Below are 27685 nucleotides of genomic sequence, written 5' to 3' on the forward strand. Positions count from 1 at the left end.
AACTTGTTGTGACAAAAAAGCAGGATTAAATCGCACCATCACATTATCTTAGTAGGGACTCATAAATAACAGCAGACAACAAATTTTAGGGTAATCTGGGTTTTTTGTGTTTCTAAAAGAAGAAAAAATATCGACTGATATATCAGGTTTTTAAACGACAAAATATCGGTATTAGTATCGATCTTAAAGATCCTATTATGGTTGGCTCCAATGAAAATCTAAAGGATGCAATATTTTTATGACAAAAATAATTCTCATTGTATGAAATCCAGTTTAGAGCGAAATCGTCAATCTTACATGACGAATACGGTTATTTTCAGAAAGGCAACACATAAACTTGTAAAATGGTGCAGATTTTTCAGGACCTGTGTGTGTGTATGTGCTCTGTCAAAGAATTTGATTTAACTTGCGTTTGTTCCCAGACGACACTTGTTAGTGTTAGGATGCCTGGGTCGTTTATTATATCATTTATCATTTCTAGTCTTTGGTTTCTTTGTTAGAGTTCCGTCTTATGGTTTATGTCTCTGTGTTCTCTAGTTGCTCTGTCTCCCCTGTCAGCTGTATCCCCTTGTCAAGTTTGCGTCTCTGTGTTATGTTTCCTGTTTTACTTTGAAAGTCCGTGTCTCATGTAAATGCGTCTGATTTTGCTTCCTTTGTCTCGTTAGACCTGATTTGCCCCAGCTGTGTTTCCCTCCTGTTACCCATTCCCTGATTGCTCCCTCTGTGTTTCTCTGTGTCCGTGTGGCGATCTACCCTCATCCACCCTCACGCATGCTGTGTGTTTTGTTTTCCTGCCTGCGTTAATGTTTGTACCTTGGAAGTTTGTTACTTTGAGTCTAGCATTAAATCTGTTTTTTGAGTTCACGTCTGTCTCCGGAGTCTGCACTTTGGGTCCTTCTCCTGCCTGCACACAGCCGTTTCATAACAGTTAGTGAGAGCAACTTAAGGGATTTGCTGACAGTAAGAAGCACACATCTACAGAGTTAGCCTTTAAGAAATTATGGTTTCCTATTATTCATATTTTATGCAAATAATAGTTTGGTCAAATTTTGTTTTAATTGAGTCGTAATCCCACTTAATCCAGCATATTTCTGAGTGGGAGACATTACATTGCTTAATCAAAATGAATCATGGTTAATCCTATTTGTGATGAGTGAGGCTGTTCTTTTCAAGCCTTTGCTAGTGTGTGTGTGCGTGGAAGACTGAGCGAGTGAGCACACCCTGTTGCTGTCTGTCTGTCTGTGTGTGTGTCCTGTTTCATTGTCCCACTGCATTCATTATCCTCATCATTACCATGTCTCTGAAATCCGGGTCAGTGTCTCTTTCTCCTTTTTTTTTTCTCACCCTCTCTTTTACTCCTAGCCCCCCCCCCCCCCGATCCTTCCCAGGGAACAATAAGTAGCATGTGTTAGAAGGATCAGGCAGATTCACTGTAAGGGAATTAGGGCCCTGAATGGCTTTCCCTAATTGGACTTGAATGGACTTTGTCTATGGGAAACTGGTTCTTAAAGATGAGCCTCTTACACACAATGGTCTCCTCTCTCGGTATGGGAAGTGGGTTGAGCTGACAACTGTTTTAGCCACAGATGAGCAAGCACGCACATACACATGCGCGCCCGGGACATTAATTGCATTGTGCAAACCTCTTGCCTTCTGACCAGACAATCACACATATAAGCACAAGACGCTGAGGTCGCTGCCGTCTCGTCTTGAGAGAGTCAACGAGAATAATTAAGACCTCGTTAGGAGTGGAGGAGGATTAATTAGACGCTGGCTGGCTCGGGGAGCTCCGTCTAACTCGCACACTCTCACTTGCAAGTTGCCTGCCAGCTGAGGGTTTTTAACACTCTCGCTCGCTAATATGCATGCGCACACACACATTTATCAGCGAGAGCCCTGAAGACTCTTGCCTTGAGAGGCTGAAATAATATCTGGATGCCGCCATCTCAGCAGGAATCAATTAGTGTCCAGCCCGCCTCTCACCCGTCTTGTCAATTAGTTGCACGATGAGCAACACGGCCAATTTTGCCTTGTCAGGATATGAAGAGGAAAAAAGCTTTTTTTACTGATGCTGCTTAAACTGAACATCAGAAATGAACAATTTTATGAGCTTACTTAAATCTTTCCTAAGACCATGTAGTTACATTGAGCTGATGTTAATGCAAAACTATGTAACATGAAGCTGATTAACTATGCTTTTAATGATCTAATCTGTCTTTAAGCAAAAAATTTGACACAACAAAGATTAACCAATCAAACTGGATACAAGTGATTAAAATTTCTAAGCGGCTTATTGTTAAAGCAAGGATTCTGCACACTATTCCTTAAGCAGCTGCAGTCCCTACACTGTGTGCTGCATGGTAAAGCAGAAATGACCTACAACATAAATTGAACAAAAAGTTCCTACAACAGCTATTCCTCCAGGAATCACGAGACACCTTCAGTGCTACGACTCGCAGATTTCTGTTGACTGTGCACATTCACACCGTCCTCGGCAGAACTTGCCGAGCTACGGCGAATCTGGTTGAAGCGGGGGCAGGGGGGCAGATTCTTAAAGGATGTGTGCGTTTGCCCTTCGAATGTGGCCCGGGGGCAGGGGGTTGGGGTGTCACGGACCATCAAGGGAAGAAGAGTCGGGCCACCCTGACACTTTCTCTGACACTCTCTCTTTCCCCTTTTCACTGCAAACAGAAAACGGCATTCCTCCACCTCAGCGCTTTTTCTCTCTCTCTCTCCCCCCCCCCTTCTTTTTTTTGTGGTTTGTGCTGATTGTGATGAGCTTTATGACATAGTGGGTGGATAAGAGGGCAGGTGGTGACATGACTACATCTGACTACATGTGAAGTCGCTTCTACGCTTCTGATTTCAGGCTGTACCTACCCAAGTTACATTTTGTAGGCACCACCTTCAGTTCATATTGATAAACTCTACCTGAGGTGGTTTTATACATTAAGACAGAAAGGTAAAGAATTAAGAATAAACCATTTTATCAGTGTTGTATAGTTTGCCAACCAGAGGTCCAAGCAGAGTCGGGTTAGACATAAATGAATATACCATGACTTGTTGTGATCGATTATTTTTATCTAGCACCATCATGTTATCTCAGTATGAACTCATAAATAACAAATCTGTTTATGTTTCATGTTTGTGAAAGAAAAGAATATCAACCAGTGTATCAGACTTTTAAATCATCAAATATCGGTATTAGTATCGATCTTAAAAATCCTACATTGGCTTTATTTTCCAATGAAATTCTAAAGGATGCATTATTCTTAAGTTCAGTTGTGGAAGCAAAACTAATGCACATAAAGAAACAAAAAGTTTGTAGTGAAAATAATATGAAAATTATAATATCTATTTTCAATTCCTTTGGGTAATCAGGCTTTTTGAAGCACCTCCCACATTTGATTAGTCCGATGGGAACTTGTGGTGTACTGTTCCCACACCAGCTCAACAGAGCTGGGATCCGGTGCCTGTGCCGACTTCTCTTTTTATACACAAAATACCCCCGACTGCCTCTTCTTTAACCTCCTGAGACCAGACATCTTCTTTGGGATGCATTTTTAATTTCTTCTAGCTATCTATGATTAGTTGGAGTCATTAAGTATAAAAATACTAAGCATCATCTTAAATATGGGTTTGTTTATATTAATTCATTATAGACAGCATAACATGATAAAGTCACGACTGCTAAGGTTGAAACACTTTATTAAGCAGAGTGGAGGATAAGGTTTGGAAAACCCAAAATGTAATTTCCCCATATGATGACGCAAAGTTTAAGGGGGAAATTTCACCAGAATCAAGTGTTTGCTGTCGATGTTGAAGCTGCTGATTTTTGGGTACCAGTTAACAGAGCTGTTTCTCATACTAGACTCTCTGATGTACTCAGTTATACACTGATTAGAAACAGTTTGTGCCATTTTATTTTATTATACTGTCGTATAAAAAATTCACTGTTTTAACCATTTCTCACATTTCTTAGAAGAAAACTACTTTTGTTGACCTTTGTGAGACTGTAATTGAAGTCCAATGTTCTCCTTTAGTCATCAAAGCTGTTTTCAACTGTTCCAACATGGCTGGAAAATGGCTTTTATAATAATCAATTAGCCTTTTAACACGCTATGCTTACATTAGGTAGCCCAGTGTGGCACTGGAGCACGGTGTGATGGCTGCATGAAAATGACATATGAAGCCCATTAAAAGTCATAACCACTGTCAATGCCCTGATTATTTGTTATTGTTATTATTATTAAAAACAAAACTTTGATTACACAAAAAAACCAAGGCGATTTCTAAGTGACCCCAAACTTTTGAGCGAATCGTGTAATTATATTTGAGAATTTGTAAAATGCTGGCAATTTGAATTAAAATTAGGACTTAAATGATTATTTAATTGATGCCTATCACCTTTTACTTCAATGATCAGACAGTGAAGAAGCAAAATTTAGCTTTTCGAAAATTTTGCTGGATTTAAAATTCTTACATCAGCATGCGCAGATAAACTGTGATACATCTTCCAACTTCTTAGGTGGATCATATCTGGAAGCCTGTATGGTACAGATACACAAACAACTGCATTATTTCCTTTATTTATTTGTGAAAATAAGACTAAAATATGTTAATTATTAATGTGGGCATCCTTGTTATCCTACTTTGAGTTTGTGGCAGGATGGTTATGTTTTTTTTTTTTACAGATGACATCTTCTTGTATGTGTTAATTGCTGAGTTATCAGATTCCCTTCATGCTACTCTTTTGTGGGTCACCAACACACTCACACACACACTCTTCCCTCCTGTCACTATGCTCTTTAAAACCAACTCCCTTTCCTTCTCCTGCACACACACACAGCACCACGCTCTATTATGCTCCATTATGTCACCCCCTCTAACCGTTCCTGAAAAAATATCTCTTTCCCTTGGCCGTCCTCCGCTGCGCTCCCTCTCCATGCATTCCTATTTTTTTCTCCACGCTGCCTCGCACCATTCGGCTCGCTCTCCCCCGTCTGTCTTTCTTTCCCTCTATCTCTCTCGCTCATCCCTCGCTCCTGTGAGACAATGTCTTGTAACAATACTGAGCTTAATCTCTGTGTCAAAGCCATTTTTCCCCTCCACTGAGCACACACACAAACACACCACATACACTTTCACTGGGCTGTCGCTGCGCTTTTTTAAAAAAAAGTAATGTGTGGGGGTTTTTATTTCTTTTTTCCAGAGAATGATGAAAACTCAGACATATTTTATATGTAATGCTGCCTTAAAAACCTCCAAATGATTCTCTTAAAACTTGCAGAAATCTCTTAAAATATGTTCAGCCCTTCAAGTTTGTTGTGCATTTTCACACACAGTGTTCACTGTACATACTTCCTTCCTTTATTCCTTCTCTATATCCTGTGATACAAATATACAAGAAGTTTATCTATTTAAAAAATAATAATTTATTGGTGCAGGAAAATGATGATTTGCCAATTACGTGAAATTGTAGCTGTTTGTTTCCAAAGTCAAATTAGTATTTGATATCACTATAACTAGCTTGATGTTAATTTAGTAAAAGCTCAATTATTTAATAACTTCTTGAACATTTTGGTAAAAACAACTTTGCTAAACTAAAAAACTGGATCGGAACAGACGTTTTCCGCAGTGCTCGTAAGGCTGCAGGGCAGGATGAGGGTTTAACGAGTTGTTAATGTCAGTTTGGCTCTGTGTGAAAGCCCGCACTGGCATAACAATAAGTTAATATTTGGGATATTCTTGTGTGATTGCTGCAGTTTAAAGAGATGTTTTTTCTCCAGCGAGGAGCCTCAAGGTGTTCGTTGTACTAGTGGCTAATGAGGAGGACAAATACAGACGTGTGGAGAGGGGGTGGTTGATTGGGGCAGTAGTTCCTGTTTTTCTCTAACTTCCAGTGTACGTATACACACCCAAAAATTCATATAAAAAACAACACTATCTAGGTTGTATGTTATACCAGAAATCAACAGCAGATTATATTTGTAAAAAACATTCCTTCTTATTATTTAGTCACGGCACAGTGTTGACATACAATTAGAGCTATATTTGCATAGACTTGCATGGAAAATGTAGGCTGCAGAACAAAAAGCAAATTCATCTGAACATGTCGTGCCACAATCTAATGTGAGCATTCATACGGAGGCCCAGTTCAAGGCAAATTTGATGATAGAGCGTCAGGCAAATAAGTTCCAAAGAAAACATCAGCTGTGCTATGATACTTCTACATCAACAAACAGGAAGCAGCAATCAGCAGTTCGTCTTCTGCCTCTTTTCGAGATTTGTTACCTTGCAACCAAAAGTCATCAAAACTTGTTCAATTTCTGCGCAATGGATCGTGTTAATTGGTATGATTCAACAAAAAATACTTTAACACAACCTGATGCTGCTAAAAAGAGAACAAAAAAAATTAAATAAACTCCCTGAGGTTTCTTCCTGTTAAATGGCAGTTTATCCTTCCCACTGTCGCCAAATGCTTGCTCATAGTGGGTTGAGTGATTGTTGGAGCTTTCTCTGTATTATTGTAGGGTCTTTAATTTACAATTTAAAGCACCTCGAGGTGACTGTCGTTGTGATTATGTAAATAAAACTAAATTGAATTAGTTTTAATTAGTTTTAATTCAATTTAGTTGAATTAAAACACACAACATTAGAGGACATGTTGTGATTTTGCTATTAAGACCAACAGCGCTATTGCAGAACATGCGGAAAATCCCAGCTCTAACGGAAACATGTGGAAATGTAATGTTAAAGCTCTTTTTTTATATATTTATGATGCTCTTCTCGTACAGTTCAATCGATGCATCACCTCCCAGCTGATCAAGTGGTTCAGCAACTTCAGGGAGTTCTACTACATCCAGATGGAGAAGTTTGCTCGGCAGGCCATCAACGAGGGCGTGACCGCTGCCGAGGAGCTGACTGTGGGGCGAGATGCCGAACTCTTCAGGGCACTCAACATGCACTACAACAAGGCCAACGACTTTGAGGTAAGCTGGGCCGTCATTTTTAGGGGACGCCAGGTGTATTGATTTGTATAACAGGAAGTGGACGTTCCACTCAACGACATAAAATATGGAGCGAAAATGGCAAATAGGGAGGGAATCTCAAAGTAAGCAACAGTGGGAAACTGTCACTCTACAGCACGTCTGTACTACTTGATATGTTGTTTATCTATGATGCTGCATTAGTATCAGGGTAACTAAAAAATAGTAATACCCTTAAAAAGACAAAAAGCAGAACTTGTGTATTTATTCACTGTATCATGGTGTGTGTGTGTATGTGTGTGATATTTGTTTCATTTAATCAGCTCACTGATTTGCTTTGGCCGGCTGTCACTGTTTAGCATTGCTTTAGGTGCACCTGCACTAGTGTGTAGCTCACATATTGAAAGAGGAAGCAGTAAGATATATCGCTGTTTCAATATTGTGCTCCACCTTTAATGGTAAGCCCTCTTAAACTTATGTTTTATCTTTAGTGGTGTTCTCTTGCAAACTATAAAGTTTGGTGGTTTAACTTCTCTCTTAAACCCATACAAAATCTTCCAAAAACACGACATTTTTTGGAAAAGGTCCTTTTTTTGTTTGTTTGTTTGTTTGGTTTTTTTAATAAAAAATATCTGTGTTTGCCAAACTTTGGAATGCAACGTCATGTTGCCTTCAGTTTAATTAATGTACCATTTTTCTCCAAACATTTCAGAAATCAAAAGCATCCTCGATCTAGTGCACAAGACTGAAAAATTTCCCATACTTTCTGCCCGTTTCTCTCGTCACCGAATTATAACTGAATTCAGCGTAACTCAAACACACTCACTCACACAAATGTCCTCCACCAAGTCAGCTGTTCAGAGCGCAACAGTCACCTCACAATTCTGCTGAGGTGTGGATGTTGCTGTGTGTGTGCTCGATGAGGCGAGAGAGGACGCCGCTCGAGGCACGGGTGTCCTTGTCAAAGCGATTTGCAGAAGTCACATTCCCTCCCTCACTTTTCCTCTTCCAGTATTGGTCTAAGGGGACCTGAGGGCCCTTAAACTATCCAATGTAACATCAGCAGCATTTAGATGTCCATTAGCTTACACCTTATCGCTGACACACACACACTTCGTTTTTTCTTTTTTTGCTTAAGGATACAAATGCCAAAGCCTAAATGGATAAAGAGACTCGCAGACACGACACACCCTCATATTCATGCTGCAAAGGGTTTGTGATATTGAAGTAGGCTATTTGGAGAAATGAATAGCAAATGCTTTGCATAGTTTGCATAACAAGAGTCAGGTAGCATTTCACAGGTGTGTATGAAAAGAGCATGTACAGGAAGCGGACACACACATGCAAATAATGAGTATGTGTGATTATTTTTAGAGATAGGAGGGTCAGGTTTAAAGTTCAAACTGGGTCCAGGAGACCATTAAACCAGGGCTCAGTTGCACTTTTTTGGCCAAGGAGACAATCAAATTTGACTTTCTAGAGGAAGTAAAAGTCACAACAAGGTTTCTGTAGGTGAACCTGTGGTAGGATCATTACTAGCTGTTTTTTTTTTTGTAAATCATCAAAAGCTTTCAGTTAAGCTTTTGATGACAGAAAGTGTTTGATTTGAGTTTGTACCGTTCATGCATTCATTAGTTGTGGTCCATTTGACTGCACAGTGCAGTTTGAAAATCAACCCGCAGACTCTTTAAACCTGAAACTGAGCTATTAAAGCCATTAAACACGTTTTGTTAAGAATTAGCATGTGATATTGTGCATTTGGAACCAAACACTGTTAAAAATGATCTTATTTGTTCTTAGCTGCAGTTGATTAAACTTTAAAATAAGGGGACTACATTAAAGTACTGGAAAAACATCATTCACTGGCTAAGTTTTCGCTTACAAGACAAGCACAAAAACTAGAGCCTTATCGAGACCACAAACTTGACGTAAAAGATGGAGTCTTGAGTTGAGCATGCTCAGTAGTATGTACTAGTTTATTGCCAATTATATAACATATATATTATGTACCGCCAAAGCACAACAACAGCAACCTCAAGGTCCTTTATATTGTAAGGTAAAGACCCTACAATAATAAAGAGAAAACCCCTAAAATCAAGCAACCCCCTGTAAGCAAGCATTTGGTAAAAGGGGGAAGGAAAAACTCACTTTTAACAGGAAGATCCAGACTCAGGGAGGGGTAGCCATCAGCTGATCAACTATATTTCACTGCATCTATTTTAGCTTAACTGGGACAAATTTTACAAAATGAGCTTCATATTGTGTTCATTTTTCACTTTAAACTCACAATTGATAGACAGATAATAGAGAAATAAAACCCGGTTTAGGGTCATAGTGGGGCTGAAGTCTAGCTATTATAGTGAGGTGAGATACACCCTGAACAGTTCCCCAGCTTGTTGCAGGAATAACACATTCACACTAATGGCCAATTTAGAAGTGCCAGTTAAACCGACCCATGCACGTCTTTGTACTGTGGAGAAAATGCAAAATTCCACACAAAAAGACCCCAGCTGGCCGTGAGATTCAGACTCACGACCTTTTTTGCTGTGCCAACTGACTCCAATATACGGCGTGTCTGAGAGGTCAAATGAACTGCACCTTAAGAAAACACCAGCAAATAGAAAAATGCTGCAAAAGCACACAAAATACAAAAGAATGTGAATAAAACACAACAGAAGTGTTTCTGGGGATACAATAATGTGACGGACAAGCCGCGGAAGTGACAGAAATGAAAGAATGCAAAGGATTGAACTTGGTATTGACACGGTATAAATCAGTGTTGTTAGGGAGAAAATGATGCATTGAGTGTTTTAATCTTATGGTTCATATGAAATGAAGCTGTTTGCTGTTTGCTATTAGCCGTTTACTGTTAGCTTGTCGTTTCTGCCATGTTATTGTAAAACACTTGTTTTGTTATTTTTGTATTTTTTTTAGCATTTGCTGCGGTTTTTTTCGATTTCCGATGTATTTTATTCATCTTTTGTTCATTTTTTATCTGTTCCCATTATGCTTTTTGTGCTTTTCAGTGCATTTGCCCTCTCAGAGCCACCGTACCTATGTGATCTGCCTAATTTTTTGCATCGGAGTAGCTGCCCTCTGCTGGCCATGGGAAAGAATGCCGATTATGACAGGTTTTTGCAGTTGAAGGCAAGGGATGTGATTTTTTTGGTATCCGAAGCTTCAGTTTACATTTGTTGTCCAGCTGTTTTGGTCGCCACACAGTCAGTGTGGAGAGCGAGATACTTAAAACATATGCCAAATGGGTCCAGCACCTTGGTCTGGTGATTCAGCTTGTTTGGTAATTAGATGATAGATTGTTTTTCAGACCTGGAGGCCACATCCACCTTTAAATATATAGTCAATAACTTATTATTAGCCTAGTTGGTCATAACAGATGTCTGATTAAGAGGACTTGTGGTGAACAGTAAATATAGTAAATCAGTATAAATACACATTGTGTTAGAAGTTATGAAGGTTTATAGTTATACTATAAAGCTATAATGCTTGTAAGGACATTAGAAAAAGGTCGAGTGTTCTCCAAGCAATGAAGTGTTTGTAACTGTGCATATACATTTTCTTCCCCTACTTTGTCCCCTTTCCTGCCTGCCTCTTCCTCCTCCTCCTCTCCTCACCTCCCGCCTTCTTTTCCGCCCTGAGGGAACATTACTGGCTAGGGACCCTCTCGCTCTCTCTGTCTCCTTCTCTTTTCCCCTCTCTCTCTCCCCCTCTGTCAAACTCAGAGGCGTGAAACTGGAACCACGGCCGATTCAGCAAGTCTCCCGACGTGTACACACACACACACACACAGAAGTCTTCTCCTTTCGCCAAATTTAGCATCATCAGAGTTCCACCTTGGTTTGTCCCCATCGCACCTCCCTCCATCCCTCCTCTCCTTCCTCCACTTTTTGCTCTTTCCTTGCTCCCTCTCCTTCCTCCCCCTCTTCCTGCTGAATGTGTCCTCTATTGATATGTTCTCTTCGTCACCTCCTCTCCTTCGCATCCTCCTTTCATTTGCCTTTGTCCTCTCCTCTCCTCCTCTTTCTTATCGCCCTCCAATTCCTCCCCGTTGTCCCCTTAACTTTTCCCTCCACCTTTGCTCTAATTTTTGTTCTTCCCCTCCATAATTCTTCCATCCCATCTTATGTCTACCCTTCCTATTGTGTCATCATCTATATTATTATTACTTTTTACATCTTTGTACTTCCAAGGTTATGTTTTCCTGGTTAAAATGGACCCGAATCTTAACTAAAGCTCTATGTGGTGAATTTTTAAAATGGCCCATGCTTCGGTTGAGGAAACAAAAAAGCCTGTCATTAGTAAAGTTACAGGGCCAGCATTTTAAATAGTTATTGCAGTGGAAAGGTAAGTGATGTGTGTGTGTGTGTGTGTGTGTGTGTGTTGGCGTAAACAGGCCCCAGTAATTATAGCACCTTCATTAATTACCTTCTCCTCCAGCCACATTCTTTCAACTCTTCTTTCTTGTTTACCTCTCCCTCTCTCTCTCTGTCTCTCCATCCTTACTCTCTCCTCACCCCCCCCCCCCCCCCCAAAATCTCTGAAACAATTTTGTGCTAATTGCAGCTCTGCCCACCAACTAATGAGGAAGGCGAAAAGAAGAAGGAAACTGGAGAAAGAGAGAGAGGAAACAGGGAATAGTCTCATCTTCAAAAACAAAACCAAAAAAAAGACAGAGAGAGGTTTTCTTTGCCAGGACGCTCAGGGAAAGGTGTCAACTCCTACCTTCTGCCAGGAGGGAGAGAAATGTTTCCTCTTTTTTTTAATATACCGAGAACAGATTGACGAGTTGTTGGTTAAGGCTGCCAGCAGCATTAGGCGCGCCGCTCCTGACTTGCCTGAGAGTGTGTGTTTTGAACTTATTAAGGATTTATGCTTTGGTGGGTTAGGCCTGCCAGAGCAAACGGGAGCACATTCCTAAACATGCAGACTGACTCCACCAGTACCTGCTCAGCTCGGCTCGACTCGGCTCAGGTTTTAGGGTTTTCCATTAGGTGGCAGTGCCTGGTACCAGGAACATTTTTACCCCTCAGCCATAAAAGGCTGATGAGGTATTCTTCTCACCCTGCGGGGCGGGCAGCTGGGTGACTTGGACACCCAAGTTGGTGAATGCGATAAGTCCAGAACAAAGCGACATAGGAGTTTCAAGTTGATACCACAGGTGTATCTACTAAAAATCTCAGACGAGCTCGAATCTCAGTGACCTCGACCTTAAGGTCAGAGGTCAAGTTGTTTGAAAATCTTTTGAACACGATAACTCAATAAGGAAGTCACATAGGACTTTGATACCATAGGCATATCTACTTGGAGGCTGAGGCCAGAGTTCCAAGTGAGCTGAGTCGGTCTGAAAATGTGGCGTTAGCAGACTGCTCGCCACTGATTGGTGCCACTCAATGAGTCGTGAGAGCAACAAGAAAAATGACAGCATCGCCTTGATATCTGTGTTTGTGTTGCATACAAATGATGTCACGGGACTTTAATCGCATTGCTGTAATATCTCTGCACACATTAGGTGCTACACAGTTGAAATGGAAAATGTTGGAAACTGGGTCGAGTCCAGCCGAGTGGGAGCTAGTGGAAATGACACTTAACTGTGGAAAAATAGAGGCCTGGTGTGTGGATGGGGACGAGGCTGTCACGTTTCCATGTGTGAGAATTCAATGAGCGATAGGATGTACAATGAGATGTTTTTACGAAGCCTTCTAGAGGACGTTCTCATCTTTCCAGTTCAAGGATCCTTACTGTCTCTGTCAGCACAGCTGCACATCACACACACACAGACACACCTACACACACAAATACACACAGATACTCATTTGTATTTGTCTGAAAGAAGCAGAGATGCCCTCCCTTGAAGGGTGGGTGTGGTTTCTGCTAAAATCTACCCTTTGACTTTGAACGACACATACACACACTCACTCACAAACACCTGGAGGCCACAGGCTGGTCACACACTCACATTTCAGGGCTATCCGATTTCATAAGCTGTGCACTTCATGAAAGGCTAAACTCCTCATGTCTTTCTCCGCCGTTTTAGATTCTTTGTTACCCTTTCGCTCTCGTTATTCATCTATTCAATCGTCTTTTCCGCTTCTTCTTCACATGAGCCCGGTGAAAAGGGGGTCTGAGCTCGACTCCCAGGAATCGATTTTGGGACGTGTGTTTCTCTTCACACTGGTAACAACAAAAAAAAAAACCCTGAGTGCAGATTTTTTCCCCCATTTCTTAAATATGAATCAGCGTCAACCTTAAGTTTGTCATTTTTCCCTTAATTTTAATCAGTCTGTCTGCCGTTCTCACCTCTTCTAGTCATAACCTACCCAGACGGGGCAAACACACACACACACACACACAGTAATGGATCAGCCCTTTTGAGAGGAGGTGAATTTCAAAGACTACACCTGTCCTGCTTTCTTTCGCTCTCCACCCTCTTTTTTTTTCTTTTTTCTTCTCAGCTCTGATCTCTGCCTCATTCTGCATTCAGAGCTTTGGACTTGGTATTTAAAGTACACTCGCTGTGCTTCATGTGATGTTGGGTTTTGAGCACTTCTAGAGACACCAGCTTTTAATTTGACACCACCGCCAGGTATTTAATGTTTCCCGCCCCTGAAAAATATTAAAAGAACAAATTAAAATACAAATGTTTAAAAGGGCGTAAGGGAACCGGCTCAGATTAACAGTGCAAGCGTTAGTCCTCTATGAAGCTGTTAGACCATACTTATTTGCTTTACTGTGTATATGCCTGCGTAGGTCAGGGTGGAGGGGGATGGGCACTACAGAGGTCGGGACAGCGACACCTGACACCGGCATCCTGTAACACATTGTGAACTGCAGGCTATTGAAACACTTAGGAAAAGATCTGAGTCGTGCTAAAAGGTGAAGTCAAAACACTGAAGTGTGTCTAATTATGAGCAGACACAGTTTAACAAGAGTTTCCTCGTGACTTCACTTCTCTACAAAAGCCTTGACGTTTTGAAAGGTGCATTGTTTTAATTACTCGTTATAAGTTGTATATGTGACACTGCGTTTCTGTGAGACACACGCAGATCCATAAACCACATGAACACACACTCTCGAGGCTGCTGTCATTCCGAGAATGAGCTCCGAGTCTTCCCTGCCGTCTCTTGCTTTCTATTGCTGGTTGACAGAGAGCGGTATGCTGCAGACAATGCCACCTGCCAGTTTCTGTCACTATAATTATAGCTATCTGCCTGCAGTGTGTGTGTGTGTGTCTTAGTATTCCAGTCGAGAAGAAGAAGGCATCATCTTTGTCACTGAGCCTGATTGGAGTCACGAGGGGCGGTTTATGTGTGTGTTTGTGCATGTGTGTGACTGTGTATGGTCTTCCTGTAACTCTGTGTGTGTGTTGAGCATGCAGTGATTCCCTTCTCCTACCCCAGCTGTCTCCTTAGCTTTAACAATAGGCCTGGTAACAAAGACGTGGCCTTCAGCCTCTATCATGTGATGCTAGTGGTCTGCAGCCTCTCAGTCAGATGACCAAGGCTATTGTTCTTTATGGGTGACACACATAAACGCACGCACACAAGGAAGCATACACACACACATACACACACACACACACACACACACACACACACATCTGAGGAGGAACAGCACGTGTGTGAACAGGCACGCGCGAAACCGGAGCAGGCGGAGAAACGAAGACGCTTGTAATGATAGCACGCAAAATGCAGACACTGATGAGATAGTGACAACAGACACACACACACACAGGCCCAATCTCAGGACGCAGACCCTTCCTCTCAGTCACATGCCGTTTGAACAAAGAGAAACGTTATTGTCACTGTCCTGCTGACAGTGAGATCAGTGACTGATTGACAAAAGAGCAGCTGAGAAAGGAAACATATTGCCGATGTCCTGGAGGAGCCTCCAGTCTCCACTCTGACTTCTAATGTCACACTTACTGACTAAAAGCTCACACTCAGGTACTCATATTGTTGAGAAACAGATGAGACGCATCGATATGCCGTCAAATTGATATTTATTCACCTGTGTGAGGAAGCTGTGAATCAGCATCATGTTTCCTGATTTACGTGGGAATAGCCGCTACGTGCCCACTGCGAATGTCGGTGACTGTGTCAAAGAGCGACTTAGGTAGCTCTGTGTTATTTATGTGAAGTGTCTGGGAGGCTGAATGGTGTGTGGCTTTTTTTCAAAAGCTCCAAAATGTTCGGAGTCCCCAAACTCACAGCTTCTAAGGTGTGTCACGCTAAAATTATGCAACCAGAGGGCAAGATACAGACGCAGGTGAGCTTTAGGAGGCTTCTTTCTTAATGATGAACGGATAAGTTTGAACGTAGGAAAACAAAGGAATGCAGACGCAGATGGGATAAAAAGTCAACATCTTGGGGCACCTATAGCTCACTAGGTAGTGCAGGTGACCCATATGTCAGTAGGCTCGGATTCAAGCCTGGCCGGGACCCTTTACTATGTGTGGTTCCCTTTGTTTCTCTCTCTGTACAGTCCGGTCAAAAAGTTTATCTTCCAGCCAATATCTCTGACTCAGCGTTTAACCAAACGTTAGTCTTACAACTATGCTGAACGCTGTAACACTAAGCACCACAAGCTAAATCTAGACCGCTGTAAGATCCACCACAGGAAAATATGAAATAAAAAAGATTTTTTTCAAGACTGATCCAGAGTTAACAGGTAAGATTCAGGAATACCCACCAGCAAATGTGTCCGTCTGCATACACGTTTCCTTCCAGATGTTGATAGTTGACGAGTGGGTCCTGATAGAGAAGGGGGCGCCAGTGGAGCTCATCAGGAACAGGAGATTTATTCTCTATTGCACTGGATTGACACTCAGACTTACCAAGTGCCCATTTTTCCAATTTAAAAATGCCGTTAGATCTTTTTCTATATGTAGAAGAAAAGGAGATTCTACTGTCGTGCGTCACATGGTCAGAGCTCTGGACAGTCACATTGTCTAACATTAAGTAACATAACTCTGTGATGTGTTGGGCTCCCAGGCGTCTTACCACTTCCTCTTTAAAGCTTACCTGCTTTGGTTTCTCCCCTCAGCATATAACTGCGGAAATGCTGAAACAATGGCTAGCGGTGATGCATACATGTACCAAACTTTTACTTTTAAACTAGATTCAAATGCTTTTTTTTTTAAAAAAACCAGGGCAGCTCTGTGTCATTTAGATGTCTCTTAGACCTCTAATCAACAGAAGATTGCACTGAGCTGAAATACAGAATGTTCCTGTCGAAGGAGAAAGGGTGACAGGAAAAAGATGTAGAGGGAGAATGGACTCTCTTTGCTGGCTTTGTGTGTGTGTGTGTGTGCCTGCACATGTGCGTGTGTGTGTGTGTGTTTGTATTTTCCTGCCAGGGTGTGTGTGACCAAAGCCAGGTCTGATAGCAGTGAAAGCGAGAGACTGAGAGAGAAGGAAAAAGGAAGCAGATGCCTGTGTGTTGGCACAAAAAAAGATACGTCCACTCAGTGCCTCACACACACACACACACACACACACACACACACACACACACACACACACACACACACACACACACACACACACACACTCATATAACAGCATTTGCTCAGTCCACAGAAGGAGCAGCACATGAAAGAGTTCCAGTATTGTCTCCATGATAGAGAAATACTCCACTGACCGACAGCACAGTGGACCTCAAGGCCACAGAGCGAATGAATGGCAAAGAAGAAGAAGACCGTGAGTGTGTACGTGTGTTTGTTGTGAAATTAAAGAGACTAGAGAGGAGGTTTGAAAAAGACAAGCAAGGTGAAAAATGATCAATGATCAATGATCAAGCAAAGCACGTAAGTGAAAGCATTCAAGCGAATCCTGAAACAAATACAGACATCTCCTTCACTGATGGAGCGAAGCAGACAGACTTACAGAAAACAGGAGGAACAACACACACACACACAGTCTCTGTTTGCACACCTTCATAGTCAAACATATGGTGTTTGTATAGTGATTTCTTAAGAGCACAATCTGTGTGTTTCCTCTTTCTGTACAAGACAGTGAGTGAGGATGGAAAGGAAAAAACAACATAGATAGCAGAAGACATATGGAAAGCAGAGGCAGCTGACGACATGAAGACACACACACACACACACACACACAGAGCATATGCATCACTCTGGGGCTCATGGTGACAACATGAAGAGAAAAGGCATTAATCCTTCAGGATACGGGGAGCCAGAGGAAGAGGAGTGGCTTAAATTCAGAGGAAGCGGGAGGGAAAAGGAGAGAAAAGAAGGTGAGCAGGTGATGAGCGATGCAGAGGAAAGCATAAAAGGATGGAGGGAGGCGGTGCCATCACGGCTGCTGGGTGACTCTGATGTCCCAGTATTGTGACAACATCAGTGATATCAAATCAGTGACCTAAATTCATAATTTTCTGAACAACTGCCTTTTTGTTACCTCAGTTAGATGTTATCTTGCTTAGTTTTTATGCTAAAGACTAAGTACTGCCTGTTTTTAAAAGCACAACCTCGAAACAAGGATCACATCCTTTTATGTCAGCGGAGGTCGGTGGATTTTGCCAAATACGGATAAACATCGGCATCACATTGTAGGTGACGTGCATGGCAGACCATAAAACAAAAAAGAAAAAAAAAAACAGGAAGCAGAGGGTTAGAGCTGGTAAAATACGCCAAAGACTTCTTTCTTTGGAACGACAATGGCGTGACGCTCTCGCTGTTCTGATGCTGTCACTGCGGCCACCCGTCAGCAAGCAAATGCAGGAACAGTTGTTACCAAAGGTCTTCCTGTTCAACAGCATCTCCGAAACTTCTTTTAGGAGCCCTAAAGTAGGTGTACTAGGTGCAAAACACAAAAATGGCCTGTAGAGGCCTGGATGTCGGAGTTTTGATTCATAGTTTGTGTTAAATTGATTTTCTCCACTTGTTGAAAGCACAAGGTCACATCAGGCCTCACCTTATCTTAAAGACCTCATAGTACCATATCACCCCAGACTGTGGGTTAGGGTTACTTGTGGTTCCTAGAGTATTTAAAAGTAAAATGGGAGGCATAGCCTTCAGCTTTCAGGCCACTCCGCTGTGGATCCAGCTCCCAGTTTAGATTCAGACACCCTCTCTACTTTTAAGCTTGGGCTTAAGACTTAATAAAGCATATAGATGGGGCTGGACCAGGTGACCCTGAACCCACCCCCTTAGTATAGACTCAGCCTGCCGAAGGCCTCCCTTTCTCCCCTCACCAGTCACGGCAGATGGCCGTCCCCCTCTAAGCCTTGTTCTGCTGCAGGTTTCTTCCTGTTAAAAGGGAGTTTGTCCTTCCCACTGTCACCAAGTGTTTGCTCATATGAGTTTGCCTTATTGTTGGGGCTTCTCTCTGCATTATTGCTGGGTTTTACCTTACAATATAAAGCTCCTTGAGGCGACTGTTGTTGCATTGCTCTATAGTATATAAAGCTGAACTGAATTGAGGGGTTTATCACACTGTCGCTGACAGGATAAAGAACACAAAATGTAATCAGAGAAATCTTTATTTGTCAGGAAGTAATAATATTTTTCAGTTTTGCTCTTGCAGTTAATAACTAGAGTCTATTGAAAGCTTTCATGTTTTGGATGTGTTAAAATGGGACAAAGTATACATAAAAAAGTAACCCACTTATGAAGGGCTCTCCTTTATTCTAAAAATATTTTAATGCAACCTTGCCCTTTTGTGCTCGTAGCCCGCACTGTTAAAAAAGACTAAATTAGTAAACAGGCGTCACTGTTGCTAAGTGGTTACCGGTCGTGTTCGTGTTTTCAGGCCGGGGTGCTGACATTTTCTTTCGCTGGTGATCTTTCCTTTGTGTTTTCAGCCACAGCAGCCATCACCATGTTTGCCAACAGCACAGTTATCACAGTCTGAACTGAGTTGTTTTTACCGCAACTAGAAACACAAAACGCATCAGATTTAGGAGAAAAAAAATTCAAATTTTTTTGGGAAATCCCTACTTTTAAACTAGTATAGAAATGTACAAATGAAAGCAGAGAATAGATGGACTGCGATTAAATGTGTCAACAAAAGAAAAACAGCAGTTCAGATATTCACTAGAGTCTCTATAAGCGACGGTGATGAATTTGCACGACGATAAACACTCTGATTTCTCATAAGAATAAACTTCCAGGAAGAGATCAGGAAAGGATGAGCCTGTGAGGCGGATGATGAAGGGATAGAGCGAGTGGATGAGAGAAAAAGGAAGGAGACGAGGAACAAAAAAAGAGAAAAAGCAGGAGCAAGGGCGTCCCAGTAGGCCTCTTTGTTGGGCAGCGATTTAGAGATTTACAGGCTCTTGTCCTTCTGTGTGTGTGTGTGCGCACACATCTGTGTCTGTGTGTGTCTGTATCTGTGTGTGTGTGAAGAGAGAGTAATTGAGCCTCCCTTCATCCAATATTTACCCACCAAACCGGAGCAATCATGCGAATTATGTTTACTGGGAACGAAGTGTCTTTCTTCCTCTTTAGCTTTCTTTCTCCTTCCCACTTTCCCCCAATCCTCCGCCCTCTCTCTCTCTCCTGGCAACTAGATACCAAATCAAGATCCTAGCCAGGAGTAAATCACAAACACACACACGCACGCACACACACACACACACACACACACACACACACACAGGGAAAACATGCCCATCTGTATTGATGATGGCCTAATTTAGATCTCTTTATTGGACTGATTTACGATGGCCAGACAAATCTGGGCATCTGGACCGAAGTATGTGTCTGTGTGTGTGTGTGTTTGTATGTGTGTGTGTGCGTGCGTGCAGGGCTGTCCAGTTAAGCCGACACCAAACCGGACACACAATATCCTCCCTGCTTTGTTCCCTTCTTTTCTTCCTGCGTTTCTCCCCCTGCCTCTCTTTGAGTCAGCGGTGTCCTTTTTGTCGTCTTGCTTCAGCACTTTGAGTTCTCTCGCCGCTGCTGCGATGACACACGTCATCCCGAAAACATTTCAAAAACACACGGTGATCATCACGCTGAAGAGGCGCCCGCAGCAGGGCACTTATAGGTCAAGGTCAGCGAATGTCTCGCGGTGCAAGTGTGCAACTCGACAGTTTTTGCGATTTCAGATCATCAGTCACAAACAGCGGACGTCGGAAAACATTTCATTAGGTGCTAAAGGTGCATCTCAGACTACAACAGGCTCTACACCACTAACATACATGCAGAGAATATAAATGTCAGTGCGGAAATGCAATTTACGCAAGGAGATGTTGAAACGGAGGGGATCTGTGTTGGTTTAAGATAAGAGCCGATTTGAACAACTAAAGGATGAAGGGATGTGCTCTGGGAGGGAGAGGACGCCTCAAAGGCACATTCATCTTAAAGATCAAGCTCAGGTTTCAACTTTTATTTGTCCCACGGGCAGTTTCACAGCAACCATTAACCAGCATCTTGACTTAGTGGTTTTCTCTGATTTCCTGCAGAGCTAAAAAGCGAGTGTGTAGTAGTAGCACCTCCCGAGGTTTGATGGTTAAGCATAATCTAGTTTTTGCTATGAAAGGGAATTATATTGTATCCTTTATAAATGATGTCGTGGTTATAGCTTCTGTCTGTATTAATGTGGCTAAAAAGACTAAGAAATCCAAGATGATGTGATGGTTTTAGACCTGTCAGGCTAAGCCTGTACAGGAGCTGTAAAAGCAAATTTAAAGTTATAACAAAAATAGTTTTAAACAGTCCAGAAAGTTTGATCTATTGCCCTTTTTTAAGACATGCAGACACAAAGTTCTGCTAAGAGTTTGTTAATAATATTTTCAATGAATTGCTTTTACCCAGTTACAGTTTCCACTAAAAAATAACAAAAAATAATAAATATATTCTTCCCAAAATGCTGACTTTAACAACTTCCAAGTTTCCATGTATTTCTGTTACATTACTATGTATATAAGTATAAGTAATGTGAAATGTGAGATTTAATAGAATTTAGTCAAATGAAATTTACTTGATTGGTATCCATTCTGTTTATACCAAGCACATTAATAACATATTTGATTCATTATTAAATAAAAAAACTTTGGATTTTAGTTCATTTCATTTCATTTTAGTTTATTTCAGTTGCATTTTGTTTAAAATTTACATGTTTATTGAAGATGGAGAAACTTTTTTTTAGTGTAGATTAGTCAGCTAATAAAAGTATTGCTACAAAGCCAATAAAATGCAGTTAAAGTCAAACCAGAACTGAAAAAAAAACCAGTTTCAAGGTGCATGAAAAGCTGAAAGTGTTTTCTTGTGTTGACTAATTAATGTGGAAAACCCAGTCATTAAGTGGTTATTAAAATGTTTTCAGAATTTGCAGATTGATTATGATTCAGCTCATAAACCATGACCCACTGCTCTCCTCTACATAAGCTGCCTTTATAGGTTAAAGGTATCAGTATTGGTATCGGCAATACTGGCTTTGTATTCGCTTGATATTGGATCGATATCAAAATCTGTGCTATCGCACAGCGCTGACTTTCATTCAAGCTGGAAAATCTCAAGGATTTCCAAAGTTTATCCAAGCGTAGTTTTTAAACAGTTGTTGATGAGCCTGATGGAACCACATCAGGAAAGCAAGAGTGAGAGTTTGTTCCATCTCTGCATGCGATGCATCATGAATTTGGGAGGAGGTGGGATGTTTTGGGCTGTTTTGCAGGTGACACTGCTGGGGACTGATTAAGAATTCAATAGGCTCTCATCCAAACTGGTCACAACAACACTGCAAAAACACATCATCTCATTAGGTTTGCACTAAGCGGAGCCATCATTTGTTTTTCCAACAGGACACACCTCCAGCTGTCCAGTGTACTGTGTGTTTTTATGGGTCTCAAGACGTTTTCACCCTCCCTAGGCTGCAGGGCTTTCTAACTTATGAATTAAGCACTGAATTGAAGGACAGTTTAACCACAGAGAGTGACTGTGCACTGCATCTGGCCTCCACTGCAGAGTGAGGGGGAAAGCAGCCAACGCAAGTGCACCACACATGTGGACGTTCCTTTAAGAGTGTAAGGAAAGCATTCCAGGTGATGACCTCATGAAGCTCTGAGTGGATGCCAAGAGTTATCAACATGGAGGCAGCTACTATGAAGAATAAGATGTAAAGCATATTTTGCCTAAAAATTTTGCTTCCTACAAAATTCTGTGCATTATGCCACTTTTTATTTCTTCCACAGTGAGGTGGTAGGAGACCAGAATCAAAAAAGAAAAAGCAGATCTGATTTTAAAAGTAGATTCCTTCACTCTGTTGTAAGGACAGGTAGATGCTTCTTACAGGTAATGCTGATATTTGGCTTGTGCCAACTGTGCCAAAGTATTTTGTTCAACCTATAGCATCACTACAACTTAGGCCCCAATCACACAGGCCTAAGAGACCAGGCAACCACTGGTCGCTAGGGAAAAATGTGTACTCCCTGACTGACTCATGGAGATTAATGGCAGCAGGAAGGTAAAACTGGTCTGAAAGATAAATATCGTAACATACCCGTAGACCTCTAGACCAAAGTTTTCAGTGCAGACTCTCTGTGTAGGTGATTCTACATTGTAACAACTTGCAACCACTTGCCAACCAGTTGGGGAATAGTTGGTTGACAGGTGGTCTCTGACCTCTGTTACTGTGGCCTAAGTTGTAGTAATTCAAGAGGTTGAAAAAAATGGCCATCGTCCAGAAGAGCATAGTTGGAATAATTTGTGAAGCCAAATATCAGCATTATTCCCTAGCAAACAGTCTCAAGGCCTGTGTGACTGAGGCCTTACTTCCCACACAGACTCTCTCTCTGCCCTTTATATTACTTGATACGGTCTTAAGTGACCTGTGATTGGCTAAAGTCTCACCTATATGTTACATTTTCTAAAGCCTGAAAAAGACCTCAGTAGAGGTTTGACTACCCAAGCTTTAATCTACTGAAGACTCTTTACTGAGTAGGTGTGTCCAAACTTTTGATACCATCCTGGAAAGTTTTAACTTTTATGTGTGTGTGAGAGTAAGCGTGTATGTCATGTGTGTGTGTGTGTGTGTGTGTGTGTGTGTGTGTGTGTGTGTGTGTGTGTGTGTGTGTGTGTGTACAGTAGCGTCTACACTAAGACAATGACAGAGGGCCTCATTGAAATAACTGTGGTCTCAGGGGGCCAGCTAAAAAAGAGAGAGGGTAGGTTAGGGTAGACAGAGTATATGAGAGTCCAGGGAATCATTTAGACTGCGAGTGTGTGTGACTGCGTGTGCGTGTGTGTGCGTGTGTGTGCGTGTGTGTGCGTGGAGTGATTCATCCGTTCTGGTGGCAGCTAACCTTGGCATGTCCTGCCACGCGTGACGGGGGTTACACCCAGACAGCTCTGTGCCGTCCTCCACGTGTGTGTGTGAGCTTGTTGGGGTGTATAGGTGGGTGTACCTTGCCTTGAAGAGTCAACTGTGTGTGTTTGGGTGTGTGTGTGTGTTTGCATCTGCAAGAAAAAGAGCCAAAAAAGAAGAATAAAAGGAGACAGGGAGGAGGGAGAAGGGGGAGAATCCCAGTCAGGTTGTTTAGTGTCTTTGTATGATCTTGCCCCCGGGAGAAAGGGCAGGAGAAAAAGACTGAAAAATGTGTGTGTGTGTGTGTGTGTGTGTGTGTGTGTGTGTGTGTGTGTGTGTGTGTGTGTATGTGTATGTACCTCTCCGTGTGCCATTGTTCTGCTGTCAGAGTCACAATGACACACACACAGCATTAAAATCTACACACACATAAACACACTAAAAGCCTTGATGTCAGTATATTTAAGCTTGCACTGGAAACTACAACTGGAAGCCACACACACACAAACACACACAGTCTGACGGATCACACACCACTGCTCACCTGCCATCGTCAAAGACTGTGTGTTTGTGATCTGCCATTATGTGAGAGTGTGTGTGTGTCCACAAGGAGCATGCACACACACACACGCACATCTGGGGGTTGTTAAGAATGGGGAAGTACAGGGAAGGGAAGTTCTGAAGAACAGTTTACTGACAGGAATAGTAATATTTGGTCACCTGAAACAGCCGCACACTTAATTCTTCATCATTTTGCGTCATCAGCATTCTGGAAGCCGGCCTGCTCACTATTTAAAGATTTATACATCTCAGTTGTGTGTTGGTTTTCTCTATTTCAGTTCTCCCTTTTTTGACAGTGTATTGTTTAGTATTAGTCACGGCACATGTGTATCATGTCATATGGCATAAACCAACCTGTGGAAAAGATGAATGTTCAAACAGTTAGGCAAGAATGTGTCTTTTTTTTATTTTGAGTTCTTCTTCATTTATTTTATGGACTTTTATGGCCACGGAAATAAAATGATCTCATTTATAAAGAAAAAATAAAATTAGTTGATTAACTATAAAGTATGCGCATGACTTAAACTGAATAAAAACATAAAATAAATAATTTGCAATAATCCCCAACATGTGCGCATTTATTCTGAATCTCTGAGCACATTTCAAGTTCAAGTACATGTTCCTCCTTTTGTGCTGCTGTATCTTTTACATATTTTTCCAAAGACACGTCTCAAGTTGTCCTGTGATGTAACAGGATTTAATATGAATTTAAGATCAGCTACAATATTAACGCCCCTGATTCTCCTGTAGCTGTCCCTGCAGCAGAGCTCCAACATCTGGTGAGGACTGTTACAGCGGCAGATTAATATCCATAGTTTTGGCACTGGGTACTACAGTCACATCTGGCTGCAATGTTCTAATGTCCACATCATTTTTCAGTTACTTTCCCTCTTGCACTCCAGGTTTTCTGAGGTGGAAATGTGCTGTGCTTGTGCAGAAAGAAATGCAGAAACTCATTCAATCTTTCATTTACCGAGAAAAAAAATACAAGTGGGAAGTTTTTCCTTCAAAGATCAAAGTGGTGATATCACCCATGATATCATTTTTTCTCCTTTCAGGTTCCTGATCGATTCCTGGAGGTGGCCCAGGTGACCCTTCGTGAGTTCTTCAACGCCATCGTGGCTGGAAAGGATGCGGACCCATCCTGGAAGAAGGCCATCTACAAAGTGATCTGCAAACTGGACAGCGAGGTTCCTGAGGTCTTCAAATCCCCCAACTGTCTACAAGAGCTCCTCCATGACTGACTAGGCCGAGGGAAGAAGCAAAGCAAGCAAGACAGACCTCCGAGGACAGTGAGAAGACTGTAGGAAAATGCCGCCAAAGGCCCGGAGTTAGACTAGTCGGAGGTCTGTGATGAAATGCGATTGAAGGTTTGTGACGTTCATAAAGATATGCAGACTCTTGAGGCAGTTCTGTTCGGAGGGTGCCAGAGAGCTTCGCTTATGGTTATCATTTGGTCAGCCCGTCTTTTAAAAACAAGATGATCTATGAAGAAAAAAAGCTTTTCCTCTTACATGAGGTGCCGGGCTGCACCCCAGAGTGCGGTTGTGCTCAAGTTAACATATTTTGTCGGGGAAATGAAAAAGCAAAACGGTGAGAAACAGAATCGCATCGAACTGGCAGAGAAGCTCCTCGTCCTTGAAAACCCCCGTCTTCTCTTTTTCCTCCGCCTTGTTTAAACTTTTCCATCCTCCTCCGGAGGAACAAAGGTGCGATGAAGATGACGATTCGACCTGTGACTTCGAGTCAGGGGGCAGACTAAAAATTAAAGAAGATAATATATGAAAAAAATATCTTTTTATTGTGGATGTTTTTAAGTTACATGGACATTTTTGAGATAAAAAAGTGGTTTGTGTATTTTTTTTCTTTCCTTTGTATAAGCTTACATCCTCTCTTCTACGACCCCTCAGTGACTCACATGCACACAGATACACCCCTCATAGGAAAGCACAGTAGCATTCCCAAATCCTCACCTGAATCCAGGCAAACTGGGCAAAAAACCCACTTAGTTGTTGTTTATCTGATTCATTTCCCCTCCTGTTTTTACTTAAACCTCCTCTTACTGTACTGAGACTTACTGAGTGTCTATATTGACTGTGTGGCTCTCTCCCTGCCCCATCCCTCACCAGCTGCCCCCTTCTCTTCACATATCCAGAGCATCAGAGTTTCATCAGTACTGGGTTTTTTAGCAGATGCTAGAATTGACAGCTGCAAACATTTCAGATGAAAATCCACAGTAACTAAAAGAAAAAGTAAAAATCTGTTCTCATGCATTAATTCAGCAGCTGCATTTAGGTCCTAATGTCAGCAGACTGAAATGTTGCTGCTTTTTAAAAATGTTTTATTTGTTTGTTTGGACCAATCCTGTATCTCCATATGCTGTTTGCGCAGGCATTCCTTAAATTGTCTTCATTTGATCTGTACATGATCTGTACTGAACAGGCAAATAATCATTTCAGTTCCCTCTGGGGGACAAATGATATAATGCACGTTTCCTAATCTGCTGTTACATACGCACCAACGTCAAAACGATAAGATGAGTCACTGTTTTCTTTACAATACTTAAAAAACGTGGCGCTGATTCATGAAACAAATTCTTGTGATATGTTTGAGGCTTGGTTTTGTCCATGATGCCCCCCTTAAGGCCTTCACTTTAAACCACTGTGTCACATTTCTTTTTAATTAAAAGTGTTGAAGATGTTCATAGATGCAAACAAAACAACGGTATGTCTCAGATGGTGCTTTGGCCACAGACTAATCTTTGGAAAAAATTGAAATCTGTGTTACACAATCATGAAAAAATTTTTTTTAAGTAATCATTAAATGTCCTGATAAGCACCAAACCAGTTCCCCAGGTATTTCCTCTCTGCTCTGGACAGCTGAGAGGGGGCAGCTGCACCGGCCGGGTCATGTGTGAAGTGTTTAAGGTTTTAACAGCTGAAGAAAAAAAAAAAAAAACAAAGAAAAAAAAGAAGAAAAAAAAGACACAACAAAATGCTGATATTTGTAGCTTGTATAGATGTAATAAATACTCTGATCACTCTGATATTGTTATTATTTATAACTGAAATAATTATTCCTATTAATGTTATTCTGATGATGATGATTATTAATGCTTGCTACAGATTTGACCAGTGGTTTACTCATTGTTTATCCATCAAACTGCAACATGAAATAAATTATTCTTTGAACAAAAATCAGTCGGAGGTCGTTTGTAAGCTCGTCGCCACTTTCTTTCTGCTCTGTTTGCGCTCGGCTGAGGTGCGGAGGGCGTTGACCGCTTGAACGCACCAGCTCGCCGTCAACCCAAGCAGTAACTAGGCAACGCGATGGCCACTTTAACTCGGTCCATGCCCTCGTCCCCTCCCTCCCTCTCTCTCTCGCTCTCTGGATCCTGTATAGGGGGGGACATGTGATCCCTTGTTGTTGTTGCTGATGAATTGAAAAGAGGAGCGCTGTGTGATTATTGTCAGCACAAAAGCCTCAAAAAGCTGCTGACGCCTAGATTAGGCAGTACAAAGACGCAGGGACACACACGCACAACACACAAAAAGACATAGGTACAGGCTCTCAGTTGCGCACACAAAAACACGGGGACGAGGCCCGGCTGCCCTCGCTGCCCTACGCTGCTTCTCACTCCCCTGTTCTCTCCTCCGTTCATCCTCTCACACCCCTCCATCACTCCATCGCTGATATTACTCTCCTCCTCCCCTCTTTTATACCTCTACTGTCTCCTCTTCGCTTCCTATCGCACAGATTTTATTTCATCTACCCTCCTCTAACGCCACTTACCTCCCTAACACACACAAACACACACCATGCCCTCTGTGTGTTGGCGCCAAACACTAACTG

General features: G+C 41.8%; 1 protein-coding gene across 1 annotated transcript in view; it reads left to right on the top strand.

The window, feature by feature from the left end:
• The window catches only part of prox1a (prospero homeobox 1a), a 41806-nt gene extending 14797 nt beyond the window's left edge, over positions 1-27009 (top strand). Inside the window, exons 6-7 of the mRNA XM_063466909.1 lie at positions 6798-6992; positions 24892-27009. Of these exons, the coding sequence (XP_063322979.1) occupies positions 6798-6992; positions 24892-25077 (381 nt within the window). The 3' untranslated portion in view covers positions 25078-27009. The remainder of the gene's footprint in view (positions 1-6797; positions 6993-24891) is intronic.
• Positions 27010-27685: the final 676 nt, after the last annotated feature.

This window comes from Pelmatolapia mariae, linkage group LG23 (genome assembly GCF_036321145.2).
Source record: "Pelmatolapia mariae isolate MD_Pm_ZW linkage group LG23, Pm_UMD_F_2, whole genome shotgun sequence".
Classification (NCBI taxonomy): Eukaryota; Metazoa; Chordata; class Actinopteri; order Cichliformes; family Cichlidae; genus Pelmatolapia; species Pelmatolapia mariae.